At 44.8% G+C, this 26,088-nt stretch overlaps 1 protein-coding gene across 3 annotated transcripts in view; it reads left to right on the forward strand.

Annotated features, from left to right (window-relative positions):
* Nucleotides 1-9,990: 9,990 nt before the first annotated feature.
* The window catches only part of LOC120023910 (AT-rich interactive domain-containing protein 1B-like), an 86,952-nt gene continuing 70,854 nt past the window's right edge, over nucleotides 9,991-26,088 (forward strand). For 2 of the 3 annotated variants that reach the window (XM_038968010.1, XM_038968012.1), the window contains exons 1-3: nucleotides 9,992-11,576; nucleotides 16,052-16,255; nucleotides 23,867-24,016. In XM_038968010.1, coding sequence (XP_038823938.1) covers nucleotides 10,302-11,576; nucleotides 16,052-16,255; nucleotides 23,867-24,016 — 1,629 coding nt within the window. In that variant the 5' untranslated portion in view covers nucleotides 9,992-10,301. Of the gene's footprint in view, nucleotides 11,577-16,051; nucleotides 16,256-23,866; nucleotides 24,017-26,088 lie in introns of all 3 variants that reach the window. The other variant, XM_038968011.1, reaches the window with a different exon arrangement.

The raw sequence follows: 26,088 nt of genomic DNA on the forward strand, positions 1-26,088 counted from the left end.
CTTGCTTTCCACCTGGCTACCCCTACCCCGGTCAACAGCTCTGCACCCCCCACAGCAACTTGCCCAAGCCTCCCCCATTTCTCCTTCACCCAAATCCAGATAGCTGATGTTCTGAAAGAGCTGCAAAATCTGGACCCCTACAAATCAGCTGGGCTAGGCAATCTGGACCCTCTTTTTCTAAGATTTTCCTCCGCAATTGTTGCAACCTCTCTTACTAGCCTGTTCAACCTCTCTTTTGTATCATCTGAGATCCCCAAATATTGGAAAGCTGCCGCGGTCATCCCCCTCTTCAAAGGGGGAGACACTCTAGACCTAAACTGTTACAGACCTATATCTATCCTACCCTGCCTTTCTCAGGTCTTTGAAAGCCAAGTTAATAAACAGATCACCGACCATTTCGATTCACACCGTACCTTCTCCGCTATGCAATCTGGTTCCCGAGCTGGTCATGGGTGCACCTCAGCCACGCTCAAGGTCCTAAACGATATCATAATCGCCATCGACAAAAGACAATACTGTGCAGCCGTATTCATCGACCTGGCCAAGGCTTTCGACTCTGTCAATCATCGCATTCTTATTGGCAGACTCAACAGCCTTGGTTTCTCAAATGACTGCCTTGCCTGGTACACCAACTACTTCTCAGATAGAGTTCAGTGTGTCAAATTGGAGGGCCTGTTGTCCAGACCTCTGGCAGTCTCAATGGGGGTGCCACAGGGTTCAATTCTCAGGCCGACTCTTTTCTCTGTATACATCAATGATGTCGCTCTGCGGCTGGTGATTCTCTGACCCACCTCTACGCAGACGACACCATTCTGTATACTTCTGGCCCTTCTTTGGACACTGTGTTAACAAACCTCCAGACGCGTTTCAATGCCATACAACTCTCCTTCCGTGGCCTCTAACTGCTCTTAAATGCAAGTAAAACTAAATGCATGCTCTTCAACCGATCGCTGCCTGCACCTGCCCGCCCGCCTAGCATCACTACTAAGACAGTTCTGACTTAGAATATGTGGACAACTACAAATACCTAGGTTTTTGGTTAGACTGTAAACTCTCCTTCCAGACTCATCTTAAGCATCTCCAATCCAAAATGAAATCTAGAATCTGCTTCCTATTTCGCAACAAATCATCCTTCACTCATGCTGCCAAACATATCCTCGTAAAACTGACTATCCTACCAATCCTTGACTTGACGGCGATGTCATTTTTCAAAATAGCCTCCAACACTCTACTCAGCAAACTGGATGCAGTTTATCACAATGCCATCCGTTTCGTCACCATAGCCCCATATACTACCCACCACTGCGACCTGTATGCTCTCGTTGGCTGGCCCTCGCTTCTTATTTGTCGCCAAACCCACTGGCTCGAGGTCATCTATAAGTCCTTTCTAGGTAAAGCCCCACCTTATCTCAGCTCACTGGTCACCATAGCAACACCCACCTGTAGCACATGCTCCAGCAGGTATATTTCACTGGTCACCCCCAAAGCCAATTCCTCCTTTGGCCGCCTTTCTGCTGCCAATGACTGGAACGAATTGCAAAATTCACTGAAGCTGGAGACTCATATCTCCCTCACTAACTTTAAGCATCAGCTATCAGAGCAGCTTACAGATCATTGCACCTGTACATAGCCCATCTGTAAATAGCCCATCCAACTACCTCATCCCCATATTGTTATTTATTTTATTTATATTTTTTATTTATTTAGCTTCTTTGCACCCCAGTATCTCTACCTGCACATTCATCAAATCAAATCAAATCAATTTATATAGCCCTTCTTACATCCGCTGATATCTCAGTGCTGTACAGAAACCCAGCCTAAAACCCCAAACAGCAAGCAATGCAGGTGTAGAAGCACGGTGGCTAGGAAAAACTCCCTAGAAAGGCCAAAACCTAGGAAGAAACCTAGAGAGGAACCAGGAACCACCCCCAAAGCCAATTCCTCCTTTGGCCGCCTTTCTGCTGCCAATGACTGGAACGAATTGCAAAATTCACTGAAGCTGGAGACTCATATCTCCCTCACTAACGTTAAGCATCAGCTATCAGAGCAGCTTACAGATCATTGCACCTGTACATAGCCCATCTGTAAATAGCCCATCCAACTACCTCATCCCCATATTGTTATTTTTTTTATTTATTTAGCTTCTTTGCAGATCAGCCAGCCAGTCCTCTTCTGGCTGTGCCGGGTGGAGATTATAACAGAACATGGCCAAGATGTTCAAATGTTCATAAATTACCAGCATGGTCAAATAATAATAATCACAGTAGTTGTCGAGGGTGCAACAAGTCAGCACCTCAGGAGTAAATGTCAGTTGGCTTTTCATAGCCGATCATTAAGAGTATCTCTACCTACATTCATCTTCCGCACATCTATCACTCCAGTGTTAATTTGCGAAATTGTAATTATTTCGCCACTACGGCCTATTTATTGCCTTACCTCCCTAATCTTACTTATTGTGTTATTGACGTACGTTTCTTTATCCCATGTGTAACTCTGTGTTGTTTGTTTCACACTGCTTTGCTTTATCTTGGCCAGGTCGCAGTTGTAAATGAGAACTTGTTCTCAACTGGCCTACCTGGTTAAATAAAGGTGAAATAAATTTATTTAATAAAATAAATAATACATGTCTATAATCATGCTATAATAGGTGTGTAATTAGTTGTTTGTTTTAATGATTAGATGAATGGGATTGTTACTGATGACGCAAGTAGTTCCATCATGGTCAAAATGCACTGTTATATTATGCAACAGTCATTTTATGTTGGTTATCAAGGGAGCTGAGCTGAACGCAACAAACAGATGCTGAAATATCCCAGGATTGTCATGCAAATTGATGAAGGGATTTTGAGATTTAACGCCTACATCATAGTAATATGGTTGTTGTTTGATGTGAACAACACAATGTACGGGTATGGTATGGTAATTACATGTAGCTGCAAAAAAACATAAAAATTAAAGTAAAACCAAAACATTTTTGGGTACAACTACATTCTTTTGTACAACCATATTTACATTTATTGAAAAGACTGAAGAACGAAGTAGGACATGCCATCCTAAATGAACACTTATATTTAGCTTGCTCCATACCAATGCATAGTTTAATCCATCATTAGTTACTACTTGAAATCTACAGTATCATATTGAATTATAACTTGTTTTATACCCTGCTGAGAACTCAGACCCTCCTGACCTGGACCCGTATTTGTAAAGAGCCTGAGAATAGGAGGGCTGATCTAGGATCAGTTTTATATTTTAGATTGTAATAAATAAGATTGTATGGACAGGGAGGAGCTGGTCCTAGATCAGCACAGCTACTCTGAGATTCTTTGTGTATACAGACCCTTGTCTTTTTGTTTGTTCTGACTCTGCACTCTCAGAGTTGGACCTGGTGACGGACGCTAAGCACTCAGCCAACATGACGGCGCTGACTCCCTGCCGCCTCTACATCCTGTCCATCCAGGCCTACCAGACCTTGCTGTAGCGCTTCCCTAAGGCTGGAAGCCCACATCAGCCCGCGTGGCCCTTCACCACCTCACAGCCTACTCCAACCCCCTAGCCATTGTGAGTCATCCTTCAAGTCCACACTGAAACACAGATCACACAATGGGTACAAATGAAACTCTTCTGATTCGTAACACTTTAAGGTGCATTTTGTTTTCGGCACATTCGTTCTTAAATTGGTGTCTTGATCTAGGGTCGTATGTATCAAGCGTCTCACAGTAGGAGCGCTGATCTAGGACAGGTCCCCCCTGCACATGTAATCTTGTTAATTATGGTCTAAAAGGCTAAACTGATCCTAGATCAGCACTCCTACTCTTAGACGCTTGATACATACAGTCCCTGTTAATTGTTGTGTCATACCTCCCTGAGATGGGAAGACAGAGTCTGCTGCTTCTACCTCTGCTGACATTGAGACAGAACTGTCAGAAGATCATGTGATCTGGTTTCTGCGTGATCCAAAAGTCCATCCTCGGGTCCTTTAAGGATGCATCACTCATCACTATCCTGTAACTATCCTGCACTAACTACCACTACACTACTGCAGACACATCACATGTAGCCTGTGGCCAGGCCACAGACACACCCAGAGGGACTATACTGTAAACCTTTTTTCTCTCGGAATATGTGCTTTGATCATTTAGTTCGGTTAACATGGCCTGCATTCCAGGGCCGAGGCGCTTATAAAGGTACAGAATGGTTCAGCGAATGGGAGGCCAGGGAAAACGGAGTGCAACACCTCTATCTAAAAACTCCATAAGACTTATGACTTAATAACTTGGGACTTAATTAATTATTTGGACACTAGAGGAAAATGACTGGCATAAATGTAATATGTAAATTGTACATAGCTAACAACCTTCAAAGAAGTTTGTTTCATAAAAATGTTAACTTGAGTTGACCAATTCAGATAGTCATTCCAGTTACAAACAAACACATTCTTGCTTTCAGCAAAAGTGAGCCGTACTGTACCCTCACTGAGTGTCTATAGCATATTCCTGTCAGAGCTCTTAGGGAGAGAAGTGTGTATTAGTCTGCATCCCAAATGGAACCATATTCCCTTTGCACTACTACAGGCCCATAAGGCTCTGGTCAAAAGTAGTGCACTATATTGGGAACGGAGTGCCATTTGGGATGCAGACGCTGTTAAACCCTGGCTCTGATTTACGGTTCACGCTAGGAGGGGTGAACAGACGGGGGACGTCACCTCGTCAAGAGGTTGTTTTCCTTGACAGGCATCCACAAACAACCATTAAACATGTGTACACATCTGTGGAACTGCGAGACACAAGAGATCCATCTGGCAATACAGCAACAACCTGTCGTTTAATAAATCATTCATCTGAGGCAGGCGGGGAGAAAGAGCACAGATGTGTCCCAAATGGCTCCCTATTTCCTTTATATTGCACAACTTTTGACCAGAGCCCTATGTGCCCTTGTCAGAAGTATAGTGGACAATAAAGGGAATAGGCTGCCATTTGGGATGCATAGCCACATTTTACTGTGTGCCAGAACAACTTAGCCCAGGTCTCGACACACCTAAATGATTCATTTGGATCCTTAATGGATTTAAAGATCCGAGTTTGGTTCAGACATGCAGGCTGGGATTTGTGTGTGTGAGAGGGGTTGGTGTGGTGGTTAATAGGAATTAATATAGGATATCATGTATGGCTGACTCTCTGGCTGGCTCTCTTTGTCTTGTGTGAGAACCCTTCATGTAACCCTGGAGAGATTCTCCATTGCGCTTGCTTTTTAAGTCCAGAACCAAACTTAATCTCTGTCTGAGAAACCGCCGGTAAATTACTTTAGATTAATAATACTATTACACACCACAACCTTATTTCAAACCTGCACCTACAGCAATCAAATTAAGATGAATAGAATATTAAATCTGCTGGCATCAGTATTGTAACCATAACATGCCCTACTTATGGGTGCTTTCTCTGTTCTTGGCTTGTGTGTTTCAAAGGAAAGTAAATCATTCCTATTGGAGCTACCCTGTGGTAAAAATAATGTCTCAGCAATGATCCACGTAAAATTGGATTTGATTTTGCAGCAAAATATTTGACATTTTCACCATACTAATCTGACTGGGATGCATCTCACCTACCCCCTCTCGCCCTGTGCTTGGTAAGCATAACAGGGAATAGAAGAGAGAGACATGTTTTCTGACTTAACTTGAGGGTCACATTTATGGAAATTATGCTACATGGTCAGCTTGGTCATTTTAATTAAAGAGATTGGGATTGATTCAGCCATGAATGATGTCACCCAGTGTGTAACGCTGATTGCTAGGCAACCCCTTGTTAGTTCAGTAAGGCAGCTGCCAGTAAGAAAGGACATGTTATTACCAAAGTAATGAATTACTAATGATGCAAGTAATTCCCTGATTATCTTTTCCCCCCTCTGTTGTGGGCTGCATTTCAAGTAGTGTAAGTACTCGAATTAAGAATAGACGTTCAATTGCTCTCTCTATGTTTGAATATTCTTGAATTAGTGTTATTATAAGATATACTTTTTTGGAAGGTTTGCACACAAAAGATGTATCAGCTATATTTGCACATCTGTACCATATGTATAACTATGCTCCAATCATGCAATCCCATTAGCTTGGAAATCAGTCTCTGTGTCCGTACCTCAGTTCTCTGACATTGTCAAAATGTATTTTAAAATTTTTGTCATGGCCTGAGCAGCTATGTCTAAATGCAAATGAAGGTCCAATGGGGTATAATTGCGGCCGTGTGATGATTACAACGGGAAACTAATGATTTACCTCTGCCAAGGTCAGGGGAGGTTTAATTAGGAGAAACACAATCAGTGTCACTCGTCTCACAGCCTTATGAGCCCTGTTCAAAAGTTGTCCACTGTATAGAGTGTAAGGTTCCATTTGAGACCACTGCCTGCCTGGGTCCCTGTCACACAGGTGCTTTAAGTGGGGTGATAAAAGTTGTCTAGATGGTGGAGAAGTAGCTGCTGGGTCAAGATTCAAGTAATGATGTCTACAGACTGTAGTCGACAAAAGGTGAAGATTATACACTGCTCAAAAAAATAAAGGGAACACTTAAACAACACAATGTAACTCCAAGTCAATCACACTTCTGTGAAATCAAACTGTCCACTTAGGAAGCAACACTGATTGACAATACATTTCACATGCTGTTGTGCAAATGGAATAGACAAAAGGTGGAAATTATAGGCAATTAGCAAGACACCCCCAATAAAGGAGTGATTCTGCAGGTGGTGACCACAGACCACTTCTCAGTTCCTATGCTTCCTGGCTGATGTTTTGGTCACTTTTGAATGCTGGCGGTGCTTTCACTCTAGTGGTAGCATGAGATGGAGTCTACAACCCACACAAGTGGCTCAGGTAGTGCAGCTCATCCAGGATGGCACATCAATGCGAGCTGTGGCAAGAAGGTTTGCTGTGTCTGTCAGCGTAGTGTCCAGAGCATGGAGGCGCTACCAGGAGACAGGCCAGTACATCAGGAGATGTGGAGGAGGCCGTAGGAGGGCAACAACCCAGCAGCAGGACCGCTACCTCCGCCTTTGTGCAAGGAGGAGCACTGCCAGAGCCCTGCAAATGACCTCCAGCAGGCCACAAATGCGCATGTGTCTGCTCAAACGGTCAGAAACAGACTCCATGAGGGTGGTATGAGGGCCTGACGTCCACAGGTGGGGGTTGTGCTTACAGCCCAACACCGTGCAGGACGTTTGGCATTTGCCAGAGAACACCAAGATTGGCAAATTCGCCACTGGCGCCCTGTGCTCTTCACAGATGAAAGCAGGTTCACACTGAGCACATGTGACAGAGTCTGGAGACGCCGTGGAGAACGTTCTGCTGCCTGCAACATCCTCCAGCATGACCGGTTTGGCGGTGGGTCAGTCATGGTGTGGGGTGGCATTTCTTTGTGGGGCCGCACAGCCCTCCATGTGCTCGCCAGAGGTAGCCTGACTGCCATTAGGTACCGAGATGAGATCCTCAGAGCCCTTGTGAGACCATATGCTGACACATGCACATTTGTGGCCTGCTGGAGGTCATTTTGCAGGGCTCTGGCAGTGCTCCTCCTTGCACAAAGGCGGAGGTAGCGGTCCTGCTGCTGGGTTGTTGCCCTCCTACGGCCTCCTCCACATCTCCTGATGTACTGGCCTGTCTCCTGGTAGCGCCTCCATGCTCTGGACACTACGCTGACAGACACAGCAAACCTTCTTGCCACAGCTCGCATTGATGTGCCATCCTGGATGAGCTGCACTACCTGAGCCACTTGTGTGGGTTGTAGACTCCGTCTCATGCTACCACTAGAGTGAAAGCACCGCCAGCATTCAAAAGTGACCAAAACATCAGCCAGGAAGCATAGGAACTGAGAAGTGGTCTGTGGTCACCACCTGCAGAATCACTCCTTTATTGGGGGTGTCTTGCTAATTGCCTATAATTTCCACCTTTTGTCTATTCCATTTGCACAACAGCATGTGAAATGTATTGTCAATCACTGTTGCTTCCTAAGTGGACAGTTTGATTTCACAGAAGTGTGATTGACTTGGAGTTACATTGTGTTGTTTAAGTGTTCCCTTTATTTTTTTGAGCAGTGTAATTTGTCATGGGTTAAGTCTATTCCGTATGTAGGGTACTTATTTTGACCATGGCCCATAGAGCTCTGTTCAAAGGAAGGGCACTATATAGGGAATAGGGTGCCATTTGGGATGTGAACATGGTGTAATTAGTTTGTTACATGGTTAGTGCTGACTGCTGAGTAAGCAACACCCCTGTTTCCGTTCTGTGTGCTCTCACTTGACATGGTATATTCTGGAATCAACTAATTGTGTGAAAAGTACCTTTAATTGTAACAATTTCTCTTTCCACTATCAAAAGTACTGATTAGTTTGCTGATGTCTGTGTGTAGCAATTGTATAATGAGCTATTCTCTAATATATAGTGCATATAACACAAACAATTGTGGCACAAAAACGATCAATGTCTTTTTTATTGGTGGAATTATCCAGGGCACATTGCCACACAGACTTGCAAAACACTGTGAAGTACACTTGACATTGACGTGTACTTCATGTGTATGTAGATGTGATTGCAAAACCCTTGAGAATCTCCTTCTCACAGGCCAACACACTGGCCTGTACAGAGAATGCATGCTTCAGACACAACCATCATTTACGTTACGATCTGACTTTGTTATTGGAATGCCGGTCATAGACGTCCTATACATTACCATTTTATATCTAATTCTATGCTGTCTGTACTCTCATAGCTTCACCAATGCATTGCGATTTGAGAAAATCCATTGTGATTCCTTCTTATATACCTCCATCCACAAGGTCTTTGGCATCAACCTTGCTACCAGCTGCTTGAGAAGAGGCCTTTGGTTGCTTACCTTTATCCAATGAAAAAAATTATGCACGAATTTGGATTGCAAATACAGTATAATTTTTTAAAATTCTACTGTCATTGAAGACTATGAAATGGCTAACTGGAACAGGTCAGTCTTCAAGACACATTTGGGAATACAGTCACTTTCATACACTGCATATTGGGTCACTTGAAGCCATCCTACTAGTAAACAAATCAATTGTCATATTGTTATTTACTCAACCCTGAAATTGAAAGCATGTTGGTTTGACAAGTGTCCTTATTACAAGGTGTGCTGATTGCAAGCGAGTCCCAAATTGCTCTCTAGATAGTCCACTACTTTTGACCAGAGCCCTATGGGTAGTGCACTATGAAGGTAATAGGCTTGCAAACGCTGTGTTAGAGCAGTATTTTCCCTTCCCTGTAAAAAAAAAGGTCTGTGGTGTCAGTGTGTTCCTGTGGAGCTGTACTGTGCAGCTTTCTGTGGGTTTTCACTGACCCACTTTCCCTGCTTCACTTGACTGGGCTGCTGCTGCCATTTCTGTGGGAGGTCTCAGACGATTTCCCCCTTGAACAGGTCCCTCAAGTGAGTCAATACCTCAACATCACACAGACTAACATATTCAGGAAGAGTAGCAGCTAATGGGGATCCTAATCAAATAAAAACATATTTGCTCATGTATATTCACTCTCATTTAGGCCTACGTAGAAACACACAGACATTCTCATATGGCCTGTTTATATTTTTCTTTCAATTCTTGTTACTTTAATAATAACAGAAGAGCATAGAGAAGAATGAGTACATGTACAGTATACAGTCAACAATTTCCACACATATGATGGGTGAATTCATAGGTGAATGAATTCAATCAGACAAGTAGATTAGGCATAGTAAAGAAAGCAGGGAAAACAATAGCACCATTCATCGCAAAAGTAGGCGCTCGAACACTATTTCCAATTTAGGCATACAAATGCTCCCTTTCAGCCTGGTTTGCTATGAACATGCAAATACTTTTTTGTTGTTGTATGTGAATAACAGTGATATTTATTTTTTAGGGCTCAGGTGCAACTACTCAGAATAATCTCGCCCCGCCCCGACCAGGAAATCGTCAGCCACCCAGCCCTCTAGATCGCTGAGGTATAAACTATCGATTCTTAACGCTCGCTGTTGCCATGCTGGGCTAAATGGTCTTTGGAGAGAAAAGGCATTTGCCTGTATACGGGTTAAACATGGAAGTAAAAAAGTTTCATGCCCGTCTTTATCAAAACTTTCAACATGAGCTCGCTCTAACATAGATGGTATTTATGCTCATATTCGACACTGTATGCGCTCTTTTTCATTTCCCGCTAACGTTAGCTAGCTGGCATCTTTTCGTGTTCTGCTTTTCTTCTATATGTTTAGCTTGCTAGCTCGACTGGATTTTCTGCCTGAGATGTGGACTTGATCATGGCCGCACAAGTGGCAACAGCCCCAACATCAACTGGTAAGAAAAGGTCGAGTTTAACTAGCAGCGTGAGTCAAGAGTTTAAATCTGCTAAATCTGGAGTAGTTGGTGGAACTGTAGTTGGGGTAGGAAACGGGACTATCGTTCATGCTATTAATGTAGAACGCAATCACCATGAATTGAACCCAAACAGAGTTCGAGTTTTTCCTGTAAACAACAATTCGAGTCAACTTGAGAAGAAAAGTGCAGATTCTAGATCGGAGTCTTTTTCGACTTCAAATTGTAGCATGAGTTCGGGAAGCATGGAGACGGGAACGCTTGTCAGTCATAAAGTGAAAAATGTTGGTGTCGGAGATCCTCCTCCATCGCACCACCACACACCTCCACAGCAACAGCCATTCAATCAATTCATTCAGCACCAACAACGCCAAATTCACAACAGCCAGCAGTCGATACATGGAGAAAGTGGAAACCGCCAACATGGAGGAAAAGAGAACGTTGTTTTAGGGAATCAAGTGGAACTCCATCAGCAGCAACAAATGCTAAATAAAAGTGAGGAGGAGGACCAACCGGGCAAAACGGAGGACCGTATTAACAGCAGGTACGACCATGCCAGTTTGGGACCAACTAATAACATCAACCCGTCCCAAAGTGGGAACAGCTCAGTTTCGGAGTTAAATAATAGTTATTATGGAAAGGGAAGAGGAGGGCCTTGCTTTGATCAACATGGCGGACAACAAAGCCCAGGGTCTGGGATAATGCATTCGGTACAACAGAACAATATGGATCAACTTCAACAAAACTCCCACGAAGGATACCAAAACAACCCGTACAATCACTACCCGAACTACCGACCTGGCTACGGTAACAGTGGATATGGAATGATGAGTCCCTCTCGGCAAGGGAACAACATGATGGGCCCAGTCAGCAACACGGCTGCTGCTAATCATAGCAGAGCTGCCATGGCTGCTGCCTCTTCTGGTGGTGCGAATATTGGAGGGTTTCACAGATTTCCAGGGCAAAGTCAGCAGCATCCGTCGGGGGCTACCCCGACTCTAAACCAGTTACTGACATCCCCGAGCCCTATGATGCGGGGCTATGGCAGTGGCTATCAAGATTACACTAATCCTTCTGCTCAACAACAACAATCAAGCATGGGGCTGACTAAAGACTTGAGCTCCCAATACGGTTCAACAACTCATAGTTGGGGAGGACAAGAAAGAAATCACCCTGCCATGAGCCCTGGAAACAACGGACAAGGAAGCGGCAGATCACAGGTAAATGATGCATTCATATTTGTCACATTTTACTAATTGGCCGAACTATAACTACGCTTTCCAGGCGGCTTGGCTAGTTAATTTAGCTATGGACAGACACGTTTGCTATGCTAATGTATTAGCTAGCCAGCATCGCTAGGACAGCTTTTGTACATTCTACTGTTTTTAGAATAAATAAACATGCACGCGGAGAACACCCAAATGGTAATTTTCTGAATTCCGTATCCTTGTGGGCAACTAACTAACTTAGTTAACTATTCTGTTATGGTTGATTTGAAGTTGGCATTTCAATTTCTGTCCAAGGTGACTTCTGGTTGGGGATCCCAGATCTTTCAGTTAGCTTGCTTGCTAGTCTCTTAAGTCTAGTTAAGTTAGTCTGTTCTCCAACATTTCAAACTTTAGGTACAGTACTGTACCATGTAAACGTATGCATACCCATGCTGATAAATTTACTACAACATTTGCAATTTAACTTGTGGACTTGCTTGACTTGCCTAATTAAATACAGGTTAAATAAAATAAAAAAAAAAACGTTAGATTGGGGTGCGAAAACTATCGACCTTCCTTCTAGCTAGCACAGGATCTGTGCAACTGCTGAGATATTGAAGTATCCGTTTCACATCTCAAAACGCATATTTACTTTTATTCAACAAATCAGAATTCTTACTAGCTAACACTAACATTCGTTTGTTGATATCCAGCTTGCTAGATATCATACACTCCAATTGTTATCTGCTATTGCTAGCTAGCTATAGCATAGCCTGCTAACGTTAGTCTTGTTACACCAATTTGAAGGCCTCGCGTTGGCCAAGTAGCTAAATGTGCTCATCAGCACGTATTATGATCATTATTTCAATTTATTTAAACAGGGAAATTGCATTGAGACCAAGGTCTCTTTTACAAGGAAGCTCAGCACACGATCATACAAATTCCCAATATGTACAAGCAATTGAAGAAAATGAACATATGAAAAACAAACACATTACTCACTAATAAAAGTAATCAACCAGCCTTCTGAACTGCCCCAGTGGCGCCAAAACATCAAACTTGAGCGTTCTGGACATCATTCCGCAAAAAAAACTACCCACAGATCTACCTAACTCGGTGGAAACTGAAGGGATCTCCAGAGTTAGCCATCCATGTAATCAGGTCTGGTGACTTGTGTGCATGTCTGTCATTTAGCAACGAAGTAAGGTATGGCAGACATTTGCACAAGGGCTTTATAAACAAACAGACAGTAGTGCATTGATCTATAATATTTGAGAGGGCCAGCCTACTTTCTGATACAGAATGCAGTGACAGGTTTAGTACACATCTCCCTAGTAAAGTGTAGTGGGCTATGATAAACTGCGTCCAGTGGCAGCTGCATTCATATAGACGATATCGCCATAGTCTAAAGCTAGAATGAATGTCAACTGGATGATTGGGTTTCTGCTATTTAACAAAATGCATGCCCTGTTCCTATAAAGAAGCCTATTTTAGATATTAAGGCACTTACATTATGTATAAAACAGTACATGCTGGTGTCCATCTTGCACTTCCAAGAGCACGTTGGAAGCATGAACATTTGAGGTAAATTTGACCACTACCTCCTAATTGACCTAATCTTGCATCTGATTGGCTCTTGCCACCTGCCTATCAAGGACTGTGGGGGGGGGGGGGGGGGGGGATCAGGATTGTGTTCTGTTTCCATTGTGTAATGGTATCTTTGACACTCGTGGCTTGACCTCTTTTATCTAGTGATGTGATCCTGTTTTTTTGACATGGAGGCCATTATGTGGTCTCCCTTCACACATGCAAATTAGCCATGTGCCCGATCCCACAATCAGCCAGCTAAATACCTCAGCTGGAAAACACACTCTCTCTCCAGGCCTGCACTGTGACAACCTACCAAGAAGTGCCTGGTTTGAAAGCATTGAAGTCTTTTGTAAATGTGAGCATGTTGTGGACGGACCCCTCCATTAGACAGGCTTTCTTTCTGAAAATGTTTAACAGCCACTCTAGTTTCTATTGTAGCTTAATTTCCCCACGGCTAAGCCCCCCACAGTGTTTAAAGATGTGCAAACTGCTGCACTACACAAAATATGGACTTTTCAGATGGAAGTTTTTTCTTGTATTCACTAGCTAATTCCTGCTGTCTCCAGCATGCTCTGAGATCCTGTTACTGACAAGCCTATAATAAACATTTCTCCTTTGAAAGTCGATTATCTTCACTGAGGTATTGTAATTGAGTCTTAAATTAGGCATTTTAAAAGAGGACATGTCCTGTTTTTCTGCAACTCTCCCTCATTCTGGCTTTGAGCACACGGACCGTGGCGCATCATAAGCACTATGAAGGGAGTGATGCTGGCTTTGGTCTCTGACATTCTTGCCATCAAAGCTCTAGTTTTATTACATTTTGACAAGTGGATATGTTTACCTTGTAGATGCAGTGTGTGGATATAGCCAGATGATGTGGGAAATGCTGTGGTTTGCCTGTGATGTGCAGGATGGTTCTATTCAAGTCTGGACGTAAGTGAGTCTGGACGTCCACTTCATTATGGGTTGGAGAGGGTTCGTCCTGTGCTCTTTGGTTACCCGTAGTGTAGGGTTACAGACAAACCTGAGATTGTGTTTTAGGAACTCAACCCAGGCATATTTCTGACAGATTTGTAAGAATTCTGCTGGCTTAAAGTAGAGGGGTTTCTCTTCATAGTTTACTCCTCCCTCTCCAGATGCAGGTTTGATGTCTCCTCCCCACCCTCTTTATGGTGTGAATTGAACACATGGCACTGGGACTCAGTATTTAATTTGTCCTGAATGGCACTCTATTTCATATACAGTGCTCTACTGTTGACCAGGACCCATATGTTTCTGGTCAAAAGTAGTGCACTATAAAGGGAATATGGTGCCATTTTAGGATGTAATCCTTTTTATTTTGCTGATTTGTAGGTAGGATTTCCCCATCTGAATGGCCTCATTCACATTGACAGCAAGCCCTCGTTTGGTAGATTAGCCTACAGCAGACAGAAGAAGTGTTTAGCTGGCAGAAATTGAGTGATTTTTGCTCACTGGACTCCTAATACAGGGAAAATACGAAAACAAGCTTGACCTATTTGCGTTTTTTTTAAAAATCCCATCATTCTTTGCTCTGCAGCTATTTTCTCCAGTCTTTCATTTGTGGGGTGAGACTTTCTCAAAATAATGGACCTATAACGCCTTCATGTGTGCTGTTTACGAACAGATTGAAACCAGTGACAGGTCATAAAATGGAGTAAGAACAACACAAAATGTAATGTTTACTGCTGGTACCTGACAAGCATTCTTGTGTTTTCGACCTCATTAGACAAATTGTTGTGTGTGTATTTAGTTCAGAAAGTGTAGTGTTTGGGATTTAAGTAGCTTTTTCTCTATCTGATGATCTAGTCTGTCTTTTTTGTAGTGAGAAGGTTTTCTTTTAAGACTGTTAGTCATTTGAGTTTACCATGCTGGATTCTGGCAAGTGTAAAATAAAAATATTGCTTTGTTTCTGTCTTTGAACAAAGTTGATTCATTCAAATTAGGCGTACAATACTTCTACAAAGGATTGTTGGTACAACATCCTCCAACTTGCTTTCATTGATCATAATGCCATCTGAGCTACAGCGAAAACATTTGAATCGTTTTTATTCTGGATAACCTACCCTTAACTGTCATTTAGTGAGTGTGTGTTAAAATCGCAGGGTGCCCAGGCATGACTGCTGACACCCAGACTATTCGTTTAAAGTGGCCCCTTGGGCTTTCTCGATTGCTCACATTTTCTTTAAGTGCTGCTTCAATTGGCCTGAATTTAGCAGTGACATGAGAAGATTAGTTTGAATTGCTCTCACTCTTTTTTGGCACAGCCTGCCGAGCCTCTCGAGAATAACCTGACTCCTAAAGCACTTGACGGCACATTATCCTGGATATCTTTGCCAACCCCTGGACCTGATTACGAACCTCAGGCTATTTAATAGGACTCCGATGGAGTGATGGAGAAATCTGATGTATTGAAACATTTAAACTACTTTTGTAATTTGCAAGACATGGTGAATAGGCCTACTTCAATTCTGGCCAGCTGTCATATACTGGAATTTGAGTAGTGATAGTCAGAATTGGACCATGTCGCTATTGTTTTCTTACTAGTTTTGCTCTTAGGCTAGACTGTAGATATATTTTTATACATTTTATTTAATTAGGCAAGTCGGTTAAGAACAAATTCTTATTTTCAATGACGGCCTAGGAACAGTGGGTTAACTGCCTTGTTCAGGGGCAGAACGACAGATTTTTACCTTGTCAGCTCGGGGATTTGATCTTGCAACCTTTCGGTTACGAGTCCAACGCTCTAACCACTAGGCTACCTGCCGCGAATGAGAAGGAAGGGGCCTTTGACCTTGCAAGCTGTTGGTTGTATTATAAAATATCTAAAGCATAGTTAGCCCAATCTTATGCTAACTCCTCCCATCTCTCTCTGTTAGGTGCCACCAATAGATGCCATGGCGATGAAGCGCTCTCAGCTCTACGGCATGGGTAACAACCCTTACTCCCAGCAACAGCAGGGCGGGGGTGGCTTCTACCCCGGCCAACCATACAGATCACCTTCTCCTCACCGCTACCCAATGGGAATGCCTGGGAGGGGTCAGATGGGCATGAGTGGAATGCAGTATCCTCAACAGCAGCAGGTATGTTCTCCATTTTAGGCTAGTCGTCAACCACTGCCTAAATGTCTGTCATTGCAATGTAGGCTACTTCTCTACAGACTACTGTCAGCATTCAGGAGTACTTAGCACATGACGTATTCACTTTTACAATGAACCGCATTGGGATGCCCTTTCACCAGTTATACCAGTGACTGGAAGGCAGAGGGCTTTTCAGAGCTGTGTGGGTTTTGAATGACAATCACATTGCAGGTTAAAAAAAGCTTTGGCCTGTTGTCCCATCACGCAGACGGCATGGGTCTGTCGGTGTGCCTGCCTGTCCGTGGTTGCATCCCAGATGGCACCCTGTTCCTAATGGACCGGGTTGAAAGTAGTGCACTATATAGGGAATAGGTTGTCACACAACCCCTGTGTGGGTGGCAGGGCTCTGACTGAGTGTAGGGATCTGTTGACATGCAGCATGGCTGGCAGAGCAGTGTGGGCCAGGCTGGGCTGAGTCAGTCTATTCTGGTTAGAGTCAGACTGCACTGCTGCTATATTTAGCCCCCGGACAGAATGTTGGACTTGGCTCTTAACGCTCCTCCAGAGACGGCCTGGCAGTGGCCCTCACATGGGACCAGGCTGCTGACGTAGCATGATGTATGATGGTCCTAAATAAGGACTAAAGTCGGCCTCACCAGTAGTATTTGTGTACTGTTCTCGCTCTCTCTCTTACTTATTTATATATATTACACACACACACACAGTTTGTTTTGCTGATTGAAGTAAATTTCCTGGGTTTTGCTGCTGTTCTGTTTCACAGTTGGCCCTCTTTCATTCCAGCTGTTATCCTTCCTGTGACCGGTGCTGAAAAAAGTATGGAAACCCTTGTTGATATGAATAGATAACAGCTTTCTATGCCCTCCACTTTGGCATGGGCTATGCATGACACACACACACTAGGAATTGTTCTGCAGTTGTAATCTTGTCATATACCAATGTCATATTGATACTGCCTTTGTGGCACTGGATAAGTGTCTGCTAAATCACCTAAATGTAAATATTCACAACACCAGCTTTGAAAATAGCAGAAATTGCGTTGCCCAAAGAAAACGTCATCTCGACGATGGTAGAAAACCACTATCACATCATTGCATCATTACATCATTAGAAATCGGCAGCATTTTCCAGTTTGACCCTAGGGCTCTATGTGTAAGTGTCAGCTCTGCTTGCTTTTCCGTCTTGGAGAGAGACGGAGCATATAATGACTTTTATCAGCGCCGGGCCCCAGATGGCCCCTTCTCCATTACCTCATGGATCCCACCTGAAATTGGATGCTTCAACTATTCAGATACCACCGGGGCCCCGCTTTGCTATTTTATATTGATTGTGTTCCCGAGGGTGGGGGGGTGGCCGGCCAGCACGGAGAGGAGAGATGCAGCAGAGAAGACATGCCCGTATTAGAGATGTCATTCAGAGATCAACCTTAATATTTCAAGATAATTAGGAATGGATTTTCCTCAGTCTACTATACTACTTCCTCAGTCTACTTTTCCTCAGTCTTCCTTAGTCTACTATGCTGGCTTTCCTTCTTGCTATGTCTTCCCTTGCATCCTGCTGTCTTTGGTCTGGTGTCAACTGTCCTATCCCACCCTATTCCCTTTATAGTGCACTACTATTAATCAGGGCTCTGTAAAGGGAATATGGTGCCATTTGGGATATTCCCCTAGTGTCATTGGTCCCTGATTCAAAACTGTAATATTTTATGCTCTTATTCTTCACGGAGTCGTGGCTGAACGACGACACTATCAACATACAGCTGCTGGCTGGTTATACGCTGTACCGGCAGGATAGAACAGCGGCGTCTGGTAAAACAAGGGGTGGCGGACTATGTATTTTTGTAAATAACAGCTGGTGCACGATATCTAAGGAAGTCTCGAGCTGTTGCTTGCCAGAGGTAGAGTATCTCATGATAGGCTGTAGACCACACTATCTACCTAGAGAGTTTTCATCTGTATTTTTCGTAGCTGTTTAGAGGCATGCTAAGACCACATTGAATGAGCTTTATTCTGCCATATGCAAACAAAAAAACGCTCACCCAGAGGCGGCGCTCCTAGTAGCCGGGGATTTTAATGCAGGGAAACTTAAATCCGTTTTACCAAATTTCTATCAGCATGTTAAATGTGCAACCAGAGGGAAAAAACTCTGGACCACCTTTACTCCACACACGGACTCATACAAAGCTCTCCCTCCATTTGGCAAATCTGACCATAATTCTATCCTCCTGCTTACAAGCAAAAATTCAAGCAGGAAGCACCAGTGACTAGATCAATAAAAAAGCGGTCAGATGAAGCAGATGCTAAGCTACAGGACTGTTTTGCTAGCACAGACTGGAACATGTTCCGGGATTCTTCCGATGGCATTGAGTACACCATACCAGTCATAGGCTTCATCAATAAGTGCATCGACGATGTCGTCCCCACAGTGACCGTATGTACATACCCCAATCAGAAGCCATAGGTTACAAGAAACATCTGCACCGAGCTAAAGGCTAGAGCTGCCGCTTTCAAGGAGTGGGACTCTAACCCGAAAGCTTATAAGAAATCCCGCTGTGCCCTCCGGCGAACCATTTAACAGGCAATATAGGACTAAGATCGAATCGTACTACACTGGCTCCGACGCTCGTCAGATGTGGCAGGGCTTGCAAACCATTAGACTACAAAGGGAAGCACAGCCGAGAGCTGCCCACTTGACACAAGCCTACCAGACGACCTAAACTACTTCTATGCTCACTTCGAGGCAAATAACACTGAAACATGCATGAGAGCACCAGCTGTTCCAGAAGACTGTAATCACGCTCTCTGCAGCCGATGTGAGTAAGACCTATAAACTGGTTAACATTCACAAGGCCGGACGGATTACCAGGATGTGTACTGCGAGCATGCGCTGACCAACTGGCAAGCATCTTCCCTGACATTTTCAACCTGTCCCTGTCCGAGTCTGTAATACCAACATGTTTTAAGCAGACCACCATAGTGCCTGTGCCCATGAACGCCAAGGTAACCTGCCTAAATGACTACTGACCTTAGCACTAACATCTGTAGCACTGACGTCTGTAGTCATGAAATGCTTTGTAAATCTGGTCATGTCTCACATCAACACCATTATCCCAGAAACCCTTGACCCACTCCAGTTTGCATACAGATCCACAGATGATGCAATCTCTATTGCACTCCGCACTGCCCTTTCCCACCTGGACAAAAGGAACACCTATGTGAGAATGCAATTCATTGACTACAGCTCAGCGTTCAACACCATAGTGCCCTCAAAGCTCCTCAATAAGCTAAGGACCCTGGAACTCAACACCTCCCTCTGCAACTGGATCCTGGACTTCCTGGCGGGCCGCCCCCAGGTGGTAAAGGTAGGTAACAATACACCCGCCACGCTGATCCTCAACATGGGCTCCTCGGGGTGCATGCTCAGTCCACTCCTGTACTCCTTGTTCACTCATGACTGCACAGCCAGGCATGACTCCAACACCATCATTAAGTTTGCCGATGACACAACAGTGGTAAGCCTGATCACCAACAACAGCGAGACAGCCTATAGGGAGGAGGTCAGGGCCATGTGGTGCCAGGACAACAAGCTCTCCCTCAACGTGATCAAAACAAAGGAGATGATTGCGGACTACAGGAAAAAGAGGACCGAGCACACCCCCATTCTCGTCGACGTGGCTGCAGTGGAACAGGTTGAGAGCTTCAAGTTCCTTGGTGTCCACATCACCAACAACCTAACATGGTCCAAGCACACTGACAGTTGTGAAGAGAGTGTATTCCAAGAGTGTATTCCAGATTTGGAATGGGTCCTCAGATACTCAAAGGGTTCTACAGCTGCACCATCGAGAGCATCCAGACTGGTTGCATCACTGCCTGGTATGGCAACTGCTTGGCCTTCTACCGCAAGGCACTACAGAGGGTAGTGCGAACAGCCCAGTACATCACTGGGGCCAAGCTCCCTGCTATCCAGGACCTCTATACCAGGCGGTATCAGGGGAAGTCCCTAAAAATTGTCAAAGACTTCAGCCACCCTAGTCATAGACTGTTCTCTCTGCTACCGCACGCAAGTGGTACCGGAGCGTGAAATCTAGGTCCAAGAGGCTTCTAAACAGCTTCTACCCCCAAGCCATAAGACTCCTGAACACCTAATCAAATGGCTACCCCTCTTTTACACTGCTGCTACTCTGTTGTTATCATCTATGCATAGTCACTTTAATAACTCTACCTACATGTACATGTTACCTCAACTAACTGGTGCGCCCGCACATTGACTCTGTACCGGTACCCCCCTCTGCTCTCATCCTTCTAGACCTATCGGCTGCCTTTGATACTGTGAACCATCAGATCCTCCTCTCCACCCTCTCCGAGCTGGGCATCTCCGGCAAGGTCCACGCTTGGATTGCGTCCTACCTGACAGGTCGCTCCTACCAGGTGGCGTGGCGAGAATCTGTCTCCGCACCACGTGCTCTCACCACTGGTGTCCCCCAGGGCTCTGTTCTAGGCCCTCTCCTATTCTCGCTATACACCAAGTCACTTGGCTCTGTCATATCCTCACATGGTCTCTCCTATCATTGCTATGCAGACGACACACAATTAATCTTCTCCTTTCCCCCCTCTGATAACCAGGTGGTGAATCGCATCTCTGCATGTCTGGCAGACATATCAGTGTGGATGACGGATCACCACCTCAAGCTGAACCTCGGCAAGACGGAGCTGCTCTTCCTCCCGGGGAAGGACTGCCCGTTCCATGATCTCGCCATCACGGTTGACAACTCCATTGTGTCCTCCTCCCAGAGTGCTAAGAACCTTGGCGTGATCCTGGACAACACCCTGTCGTTCTCAACTAACATCAAGGCGGTGACCCGTTCCTGTAGGTTCATGCTCTACAACATTCGCAGAGTACGACCCTGCCTCACGCAGGAAGCGGCGCAGGTCCTAATCCAGGCACTTGTCATCTCCCGTCTGGATTACTGCAACTCGCTGTTGGCTGGGCTCCCTGCCTGTGCCATTAAACCCCTACAACTCATCCAGAACGCCGCAGCCCGTCTGGTGTTCAACCTTCCCAAGTTCTCTCACGTCACCCCGCTCCTCCGCTCTCTCCACTGGCTTCCAGTTGAAGCTCGCATCCGCTACAAGACCATGGTGCTTGCCTACGGAGCTGTGAGGGGAACGGCACCTCCGTACCTTCAGGCTCTGATCAGGCCCTACACCCAAACAAGGGCACTGCGTTCATCCACCTCTGGCCTGCTCGCCTCCCTACCTCTGAGGAAGTACAGTTCCCGCTCAGCCCAGTCAAAACTGTTCGCTGCTCTGGCACCCCAATGGTGGAACAAACTCCCTCACGACGCCAGGTCAGCGGAGTCAATCACCACCTTCCGGAGACACCTGAAACCCCACCTCTTTAAGGAATACCTAGGATAGGATAAAGTAATCCTTCTAACCCCCCCCCCCCCCCCCCCCTTAAAAGAGTTAGATGCACTATTGTAAAGTGGTTGTTCCACTGGATATCATAAGGTGAATGCACCAATTTGTAAGTCGCTCTGGATAAGAGCGTCTGCTAAATGACTTAAATGTAAAAATGTAAATGTATATTGTCTCTTGTTATTTTACTGCTGCTCTTTAATTACTTTTATTTCTTATTCTTATCTGTATTTTTTATTTTTTTTACCGCGTTGTTGGTTAGGGGCTCGTAAGTAAGCATTTCACTGTAAGGTCTACACCTGTTGTATTTGGCGCATGTGACTAATAAAATCAGATTTATGGAGGTCTGAAAGCGTCTGGCCTATGAAAACCCATTACAGCCCATACAAACCTAAGGATTAAGAAGCCATGCTGCATCTTCCCAAACTCAGATTCGTTGTCACGCTGATTTGATTATAGATCATGCACTCTAGCTGAGACGTCTTTGAGATTGTGACGTATTTACATTACCCTGTGTCCTGCATGGCATTGTACTATCTCAGTAACCAACACCTCATTTAATCAAAGGTCTTCCTAGTGCCAACCCTCAGTTTTTTTGGTATCTGTCAGTTTGTTCTTAGTAAATGAGTCACACTGCGCTGACTGACAATGGCAGCACCTGATTGGGTCTAAGCCTGCTGAAGTGATAGCAGGATTTAGCCAAGTGTTCTCCTCCAGGTTTGTACATAATGATCACAGTATTTATCTGATGGGACTTTACAGGAGCCAGTTAATAATGCAGACTGGCTCTGGCAGAGAGCGGGGGTTGCGTTACAATAAAATGTGCAACTGTTTGACACTTTCCTTCATGGATTTGAAATAAAATAGCTGGTATAAGAACATTTTGGAATTCCCCTCTAGCCTATGACTACACCAATCCAAAGCTTTTCCATTTGTGGGGTAGTGAAGGAGAGCACACTCTCACCACTGCTGCTGCTGGTACGTCCTTCAGATGCTCTTGGCCTGGCCTGGAAATTGGCTCAGAGGAGAGGGGCTGGGAGGCGAGGAGAGGCAAGGAGCTAGGGGAGGTTGAGTTAGACTCCCAGACATCAGTGTCTCAGTTCCATCGTGATGAGCTCATGTGTGGAAAAACCGCCTCAACGCCCCTCAGGCTTAAGGAGCTGACGGCTTGTTGGGTGATGAGCATTGCACACAGCTATTGGGTTGTAAAACTGCTCAGCGCTGCACTCCCATATGGGCCTCCATGTTTCTGCCTTTGTGTCCCAAATGGCACCCTATTCCCCATGTAGTACCCTACTTTAGGTATAGGCTGCCATTTTGAGCTGCAGACAGAAATAACCCAGCCATTATCATAGATTGCTCTTAGGTTTCATAGATATGATGTTTCATAGAATGAGCAGGCTAGTGTTCTTGTGCTTGGCTTTTGAATCCTTGAATCATTGAGGGGAGGACCCTTCACCAATAGGGGAATGCTGAACTCTGCCTCTGTTGCAGAAACCTTATGATCGATCGTGTTGTTTACAGATTTCTCGGTGGTGTACTCTAGAATAAATATCAGTCTGTTCTATACACTGCTGGTTTTGTGTATTTTGTTCTAGACTTAAAAACACGACCAGTAAGTGACTCCAGGTGAGGCAGAGAGAGGGATGAGCCAATAACAGCTGTTCCCCAAAACGCCTTACGTAAGACTGTTACAAACAGCTTGCGATGAATGGAGGAGGAGGAGAGCAGCTGGGGCTGTGTCCCAAATGGCACACTATGGGCTCTGGTAAAAAATGGTGCACTATATAGGGTATCCTTTGGGCCACGGCGGCTGTGTGTATTCTTGATGTCAACACAATGTTAATGTATTGAGGCTGGAGAGGTGAGAAACCCTCCAGGGTTCTGTTCATCACTTCTCACTGCCGTTAGTCAACCCCAGTACAGAACATGGTAAACAACCTAGCAGGCAGTGGGACTGAGTCAAAATGACTTAGGCTATACTGCACCACGTTGATTGGGAGTTTAATCAAATTCCCTTCTGTATATGAATCGGGATTTTTTAATGGTATGCTGATGATGTCTTGGTGAACTAAAGGCCATTGGTCTATCCTTTACGTCTTGCAGAGCTGTGGGCATTGACAGTGAGCTTTTAGAGAGTATTGACCCTATCATATCTGATGTCTCCTTTGTCTCTCAGCAGATGGCAGCTCAGTATAGGCAGCAGCAGGGGGGCATGGGTGGGTACTGCCAGCCACAAGGCCAGCCCCCGTACTCCAGCCCTCCCCAGCAGCAGCCTGCAGCCCCCACACAGCCCCCCTACATGCAGCCACGTCCACTGCCACAGCAGGTAAGACTACAACCCCTACAATGCCACGTGTGTAATGACGTTCACTAGCCAATTGGCAGGACTTCGGTTAGACTTCTGACCTTTCTGAACCACGCACTCATCGGCTAGTTCATGTCCATGAGTGTAATCAAATCAGTGTTTACCCCATAAGCGCGCACACACACACACACACGTTGATTTCATTGTGGAGAGACCGGTTTACTGGGATTATAGCCAATAGAACAGAGGCCACCCAGGTCCATCTTCATTTAAAAAACTTAATGAGCAATACATTAAAAACCAATTCTGTGCTGTAGTGTTCCCCAGAGATTAGAGTGGGCCGTTACCTGTTCCTTCTGCACTCCCTGTCCCCTCTCTCTCAGGCTGCGTCCCAAATGGCACCCTATTCCCACTACTTTTGACAAGGACAGGCTGTTTGAGTCAGCCATTTTGGCTGCTCATATTTGTAGGCGTGAGGCAGCGGGTCAGCTGCAGTCATTTTTTATTCTGCTAGCAGAGAGTTACCTGCAGGGGGGTCCTTGGATGAAGGGAAAACCCTGACCCTTTGTGTAATACCTGGGGTTCCTCTGGTGAGAGGAGTGCTTCTGAGAGAGAAGGAATACACAGCAAAAGAAGAGAGAGGTTAACTGTGGTGCTGCCTGGCTGGAACAATGACAAATTGACTGAGTAAAATCCAGTTTCCAGTAGGGTGGGAATTGCCAGGTACCCCAAGTTAATGATAGTTTCACAATACTTAGGCGCCGATACGATATGTATTGTGTTCAATATGTTTTGAGATTCGATACTGTGATTTTTATTGCATTTCGATGTTTCAAACATATTGCTCACCATATGGCTGCTGCAGAGGGACAAGAGAGCCATGATCAGTCATGGAAATAAAGTACTGAAAACTAAGTTTTTGTTTATCCCCACACCCTAACTGTATTTAAAAAATATCTTAGATGATGACAAGACTGATAGGGGGGAAAAACATTTTCAAATTCTGCCCCTGCCACGTGTCCGCTCCCACTGTTTTTGACAGGGAGGATAGGGGAAATAAAGGGGTGGATTTAGACTGATACCCTTGTGCTTGCTACAGCTCTTGCTAGCACCAAAGACCCAAGGTGGCCACCACTGTGCTTGTTAGACCAGTGTTTCCTGTGAAACTGGGTGTTGTAATGATGAAGCACAGCTGCCAACAACACAGAGCGTGAACTCTGTCGGGGGCCACTGAACAAGACAAGGCGTCGCTTCTAAGTTCACCCCCTTTAGGGATGCAAACAGTGTTCCACCTGACCGAAACCACAATCAAATAGTCCAGACCTTGTGGGAGAGACGGAGAGTGTGGCAGTCTACTGATCTGTGTTGCCCGTGCTACTCCGTCTCTCTCCTCTGTCCCAACGGCCTTAGTAAGCTTTGTGTCGTCTTGGCGAGACAATGAGTCAGCGCACACCACGGGAAACGTGCGTGTGTTTGATACAGTGAAGCCTGGAGAAAGGAAAGACAATATCGAAGCTCCACTCCTGGACATGGGTTTTCATTTATTCAGTGCGTCCCAAATGACACCCTATTCCCTATACAGAGCAGGGCTCTAGTCAGAAGTAGTGCACTATGTAGGGCAGGGATCATCAACTAGATTCAGTCTCTGGCCGATCTATTATACATTTTTCTTGAGTGGATGGTCGGGGGCCGGAACATAATTACAAATCATTTGTAGACTGCAGATTGACCGCAAGAAGTTCAAACCGATATAATATTTGACTAAAACATATAATAATTTCAAACCTTGCTTACGTTTGAATACGATCACTTCAGGGTTTCCGTTAGGATCATCTGGCACCAGACAACGTGACTGGGAAGAAATTAATTTACCCGCCATTTAAGAAATCCACCAGACCCGTATGCATTGGGTGCATAACCCATTATGGCATCTACCCACGATGCTCAGAATGACAGACATCACATTTAGATTATGGTAATTCATCTTAACAGAACATACAACTCCTGAAAGAAGCCAATAAAACGTCATTTTCAAACATTTGCCAAAATGCAATTGGCAGGAAAATACCAATCTAAAAAGCCCACCTGATAGT

The sequence above is a fragment of the Salvelinus namaycush genome, chromosome 29 (genome assembly GCF_016432855.1).
Source record: "Salvelinus namaycush isolate Seneca chromosome 29, SaNama_1.0, whole genome shotgun sequence".
NCBI classification, from domain to species: Eukaryota; Metazoa; Chordata; class Actinopteri; order Salmoniformes; family Salmonidae; genus Salvelinus; species Salvelinus namaycush.